The 6,210-nt window shown below is 47.8% G+C and overlaps 1 protein-coding gene across 1 annotated transcript in view; it reads left to right on the top strand.

The window, feature by feature from the left end:
• The window catches only part of COPS3 (COP9 signalosome subunit 3), a 23,765-nt gene extending 17,906 nt beyond the window's left edge, over positions 1 to 5,859 (top strand). Inside the window, exons 9-12 of the mRNA XM_007448366.1 lie at positions 499 to 585; positions 4,054 to 4,167; positions 5,046 to 5,126; positions 5,417 to 5,859. Coding sequence (XP_007448428.1) covers positions 499 to 585; positions 4,054 to 4,167; positions 5,046 to 5,126; positions 5,417 to 5,470 — 336 coding nt within the window. The 3' untranslated portion in view covers positions 5,471 to 5,859. The remainder of the gene's footprint in view (positions 1 to 498; positions 586 to 4,053; positions 4,168 to 5,045; positions 5,127 to 5,416) is intronic.
• Positions 5,860 to 6,210: the final 351 nt, after the last annotated feature.

Raw genomic sequence — 6,210 nt, 5'->3', positions numbered from 1 at the left:
GTGCTGTCACACGTATGCGCTCTTTCCTTGTACACAGATGTGAGCGTGCTGTAGACCCTGTTTTGCATCCTTTTTTATATTTAGCAATGCACATGTCTCGGATTGTTTTCCAGCTCATAAAAAGTGTCCACACTCAGTAAGTTTTTTACAGCCGTGGAGGAGTCCGTTCGTGTGACTGCGCTGCGCTCAGCCCGTCCTCTGCTGATGGACTTTTAGGTGGTTCCAAACTTTGCCATTGCAGGCGGTGCTGAAAAGGCGCACACGTCATTTCAGATGTACAGGACACACGTGTGGGATACTGCTTAAAAGTCATTAGTCCTCTAGAAAACTGATGCGGAAACCTTAGTTTATCCATTGTATGTCATCTTCACAACAAAAAGTTATCTTGTACAGTATTGGCAAGCAAATTTTCAGAGACTCAGTAGAACTCTGTACACATTTCATAAAATTTCTTTCCTCAGCGTTTCTACTTGTGATTAATTAACTTCTGAATTTCAGACCTTTTTAACGCTGTCATTACAAGACATGGCAAGTCGTGTGCAGTTATCTGGACCTCAGGAGGCAGAAAAGTATGTCTTGCACATGGTGAGTGTGTTGCTATTTTTCAAAAAGTAATCACTGGATTTTTGTCCTTGTAAAGGTAACAGGTGTTTACGATAGAAAATATAAAGGAGGACAAAGGGGGCCCATCCAGTGTCAACCACTGTGGACATTTTTGTCAATTTCCTTACAGTCTTTGGGGTTTTCCCGTGACATGTACACTCATGTGTCACACACAGTGGTGTCTTAGCAGTGCTCCGTATTTATATTTTCATCGTCACAGTTTTTGTGAATATCATTTAAAACACTCATGAAATATTTCAGATAATACAAAGAGACACAAAGTAGTGCTGCTCTGCCTGCTGGTCTGTGATGAGCCCACGGACGAGCCATATGTGGGGCAGGGCCCTGCTGCCCTGAGGAAGTCCTGTGCAGCGAGGTAGGGGCTTGGTGACCTCATGGGTGGCAGTCTGACTCACCCCCCTTCTGGGCCATGTCACCCCGAGACCACACTCAGAGCAGATCCCCACACGCTCAGCTCCAGCTGCAGATAGCAAATGTCACAGGACACCTGAGACCCATTTACTTCCCAGTTGTAACTCCCCACTCCCCAAATTTAGATGCGCATTTATTTATTTGGTTTTTTTTTTATTTATTTGCTTTTTAAAGATTGGCATTTTTCTATTATTTATTTATTTAGTTAGTTACTTACTTACTTTGGCAGGGCTGCATTGGGTCTTCATTGCAGTGTGCGGGCTTCTCATCGCGGTGGCTTCTCTTGTTGCCGAGCATGGCTCTAGGCACGCAGGCTTCAGTAGTTGTGGCACGCGGGCTTAGTTGCTCCGTGGTATGTGAGATCTTCCCGGACCAGGGCTCGAACCCGTGTCCCTTGCTATGGCAGGCGGATTCTTAACCACTGCGCCACCAGGGAAGTCCCTGGATAAGCATTTAGATGACTATGTGGTAACCCACCAAGTTGAAATAGCATCACTTACTTATTCTGTTACACAAACGCATGTCTCCGATCTGATCCACCAAGAGCAAACCTCTGTCCTCAGCCCGGGTCAGGCACGTCTTCTCATGTAGAAAGTCGGCATTCTGCGTTTTCTGCTAGTGATCTCCCCTGTGATGTCAGGAGTGCTGCCAGGTCTGGATTAGGAGTCATGAAACTGTTTTCAGTTGTGATAATGGAGTATTTTCTTTCCATAGTTCAATTTACAAACGTTTGGAGGTTTTTTCCTTCAACGTAATCCTCCAAACACAGAGACACACATCCCAAACAAACAAAACCCGTCCCACCTTCCCAGCCTCGGAGCGCCTGCTGAGAGCACCTTGCCGCCCACAGGGTTTCGTCCTGTGGGTCAGCCGCACACCTCCCCGGACTTGCTCATCAGCGGTGGGGACACAGCTAGCGAGGTGCTTGCCCAGCCCAGACGGACCCTGAGAGGCTCCAGACCCGCTGGCGGTGTTCTGTCTGCCAGAGACACGTGGCATTTGCCAGGGCAAATGTCTGAGGGCGCTTCTGGTCGTCACAGCTGGGGGTGCTACTCACATGTAGTGGGTAGAGCTGGGGACACTGCTCAGGCTCCCCCGATGCAGAGGACTGTGCCCACCACAAAGAATTCTCTGGCTCAAAATGTCAGGGCACAGCTGAAAAATCCTGCCCTACTGTGTAAAATTTATGAAGGCAGGGGTTGTTCTTTAAATAAGACTCAGTTTTTTTAGCGTGGTTTGAGGTTCATAGCACAATTGAGGGGAAAGGACAGGGTTCCCCGCCCCACACGTGCACAGCCTCCCCTTATCAGTACCCCTACCAGGTGGGACAGTTCTTAGCAACTAACAGCCCTACACGGATGTGTCACCATCCAAAGGCCTTAGTGTACATTAGGGTTCATTCATGGTGTTGGATGTTCTGTGGGTTTGCACGAGTGTATAAGGACATGGATCCATCATTATAGTATTGTATGGAGTATTTTCATTGCCCTGAAAATCCGCTGTGCTCTGCCTATTTGTCCCTCTCCCCCTCCCCCACCCATCTTTCTGTTTTCTCTACAGTTTTGCCTATTCCAGCATGTCATATAGTTGGAATCATACAGTGTGTAGCGTTCTCAAACCTGCTTCCAGCCCTACCTCTGCCTAGAAAGGTTATTATTATCCTGATTTCTAGCATCCTATTTTTAGTTATGTCCTATTTTTGAGTTTTATATAAAAGGAAACGTACGGCATATGTACTTTGGGATCTGGCTTTTTTTGCTCAACACCATGAGATTCATGCACAGTGTTGCGTATCATTGTAGTTGGTTCATTTGCAGGGCTGCAGCATTCCACTGTATGAGGCTGCCTTTCCGTTCCCATCAGGGGACGCTTGGGTTGTTTCCAGTTGTGGTTACTACAGAGAGTGCCACTGTGGTGAGCCCGGTGTGCATGTCCTTCCCCTTTGTGAAGAGGCAGCTCTATTTGCTCATGGGGTCAGAGTTACGCCTTCTATTTAGTGTGTGTTGGGCTGTTGGTGTTTCATTAACTGGGGCCCATCCCTTTCCAGGATGGAAAGGAGCAGACCCGCTCAGGCAGCTCAGTTCCACTGTGACAGACCACTGGGAAGCAATTTGTTAGAATAACACCTGTTTGGGAGTTTATTGGCTTCTCGCTTTTTACTTCACGGACAGGATTTGGCGATGAAGTTCAAACAAATAAACCCCCAGTTGTTGACGCGAAGAACAAAGACCTTGAAACTGCCGTGGAATCAACATTGGCAGAAAAGTTTTCTTGAAGGACTAGAAGATAATTTCTGCTGGGGTGAAACAAAAACGTGTTAGGGTTTCACTTTTTAAAATGCAACGGCAACGTCAGTTATATCTCACGGAAATTTTCTAAAGATGTAAGGGCACTTCCGAAACATTATGCTAGAGCAGCAAGACACGGAGACCACGTATTGTCTGACTCCATTTATATGAAACGTCCAGAACAGGCAAATCCATAGGGCAGAAAGTAGATTAGTGGTTGCAGGGGGCTTGGGAGGAGGGGAAATGGGCAGTGACTGCTTAAATGGGGTGGGTTCCCCGTGGGGGCAGTGAAATCTTTTGAAACAGGGTAGAGTTGGTGGCTGCACATCACAAGTGTAGTTGAATCCTCTGAATTGTTCACTTTAAAATGGTTAATTTGGGACTTGCCTGGCGGTCCAATGGTTATGACTCTGCGCTCCCAATGCAGGGGGCACGGGTTCGGTCCCTGGTTGGGGAACTAAGATCCTGTATGCCGCATGGCCAAATAAATAAATTAATTAAGTAAAATGGTTAATTTACCTTATGTGGATTTTACCCCTTCACATCTATCTTGGTGCAGAGCACATGATAGGTATTTAATAGGTATCTTTGAATAAGCAGGTGGTGCTTATAAATACACATACAGATTTATTTATTTATTGCTTTCTGTGATTTCTCCTGATTGTATTGAAACACTGCATATTCACATCGTTTTGGGGTCTAAACTGCTTTCCTGATTTCTCTTTTATAGATAGAAGATGGGGAAATTTTTGCAAGTATTAATCAGAAGGATGGGATGGTCAGTTTCCATGATAACCCTGAAAAATATAATAACCCTGCCATGCTTCATAACATCGATCAGGAGGTAAATATGAATGCCAGATGTTTTGGGCTGATGTTTACGATGTTATACCTGAAACACTGACTGTATGTTCCCAAGATAATTTTAGCTCTAAATACGTGTAGTTCCCAACTAGTTTCTAAGAACATCTTATTTCTTAGAAAGTTAATTTCAAGGTGGACTCTCCCAGGTTGTACGATCATAAGTAGATGGTGGGTTAGCTTATTTGTCTTGCTCACCAGAGCCTCCTTCAACTCCTGAAACAGTTGAAGGGTCTTAGAATCGGTACGGTTTTATCCGTACCCAGTGGCCACCTATACTGTAGAGCCTTCAGTAACGTGAATCTGGAGCCCCAGCTCGGAAAGTCAGGAATCCCCTGTCTCTGCTGGGGGAGAGCGGGCAGCTGGAGGAGACGAGCCGTCCACGGTTGCCCCTGGGCAGCAGCGTGGGCCCTGGAGCGCATCCTGCTCCGAGTGCTTGCTGGGATCTGGACGTGAGCCAGGAGTGTGTGGGTGGTCTGGTTTCTTACCTCTGTTTAGGCAAACAGATTGAACTGAACAGCTCCAGAACCTTCAAAGCAGTATGTCTCCACAGTCTGTTTTTGGCAATTCCAAGTTTTCTTTAAAAAACCCTGAAAACGGGGAGGTTTTTTTTGTAACTCATGTGATGGCAAATGAATATTTTTAGGTTTCACTGCAAAAGATGTCAGCGTGTTTGATGACGGGGTGCTGCCCCAGGTCCTGCTGTACTGTGTTGCTGACGGAATCCAAAACTTCTGACTCCAGAATTCATCTGGCCCCAGGGTTGTGACCCTGTAGCACCCACAGTAATAGTCTAGGCTAAAAAGGTGAAGTTGCCCTAAACCCGCCCACTCAGCGCATCCACACCTGTCTGCCACGCAGATGCTGAGGTGCATAGAGCTGGACGAGCGGCTGAGGGCCATGGACCAGGAGATCACAGTGAACCCCCAGTTCGTGCAGAAGGTGACTGGGGCCCCCTCACTCACGGAGTGGGCCGGGCGGGGCAGGGTGGCATCCTCCATCAGGAGTGTGAGCTTGTGCCCAGAAGCCATATTGGGGAGGCTCACAGAGACATACTCGTTGGGGACGTTTCCAGACTCCAGGCTGGAAGTGTGTTTAGGGATGAGGGTGGGGGTCCTGGACCTGCCTCCCCCACACACGGGGTGGCGTCCTCGGGGGCATAGGTGTCCGGGGCTGGCGGGAAACCCTTGGCCAGGGCAGACAAGCGCACTGCCTCTCTCCCTCCCTTCCAGAGCATGGGGTCGCAGGAAGACGATTCGGGAAACAAGCCATCCAGTTATTCCTGAAGCCAGTGCCCCTCCTGAGTTTCAAAGAAGCCTTCTCCGTGTACGGGGCAGGTGTCGAGAAGGCAGCAGGGAGGACCAGGCCCGTCTCACCTAGACGCTAAGGCGGTGTGTTTTGTTTTGACGTCTTCGGTCCTGTGTGCTTTCAGAAAACCATTCTCTCTGCAAAGAAAGGAAAACGTTTTCAAACTTTAAAGCCTGTTGTGGATTTATTTATCCTCAGATTAATGTGGTTATTGCATTAAATCTACCTTTTTGTTTTAAATTATTTGAACATTGGCGTGTCTTCTGTATCACTTTTTTCCTCAGAAAAGCTTCTAAAGAACATATTCATTGTGAACAGATACAGATTTTAGGAATTATTGGAAGATGTGAATCTAAAGTTGATATCAGGGGACTTCCCTGGTGGCGCAGTGGCCAAGAATCCACCTGCCAATGCAGGGGACACGGGTTTGAGCCCTGGCCCGGGAAGATCCCACACGCCGTGGAGCAGCTAACCCTGTGCGCCACAACTACTGAGCCTGTGCTCTAGAGCCCATGAGCCACAACTGCTGAGCCCACGCGCCACATCCTGCTGTACTGTGTTGCTGACGGAATCCAAAACTTCTGACTCCAGAATTCATCTGGCCCCAGGGTTGTGACCCTGTAGCACCCACAGTAATAGTCTAGGCTAAAAAGGTGAAGTTGCCCTAAACCCGCCCACTCAGCGCATCCACACCTGTCTGCCACGCAGATGCTGAGGT

Source organism: Lipotes vexillifer, unplaced genomic scaffold (genome assembly GCF_000442215.2).
Source record: "Lipotes vexillifer unplaced genomic scaffold, Lipotes_vexillifer_v1.1 scaffold533, whole genome shotgun sequence".
Lineage (NCBI taxonomy): Eukaryota > Metazoa > Chordata > Mammalia > Artiodactyla > Lipotidae > Lipotes > Lipotes vexillifer.
Note: the sequence above shows the minus strand (reverse complement) of the source record. Positions and strands in the feature narration are given on the sequence as shown.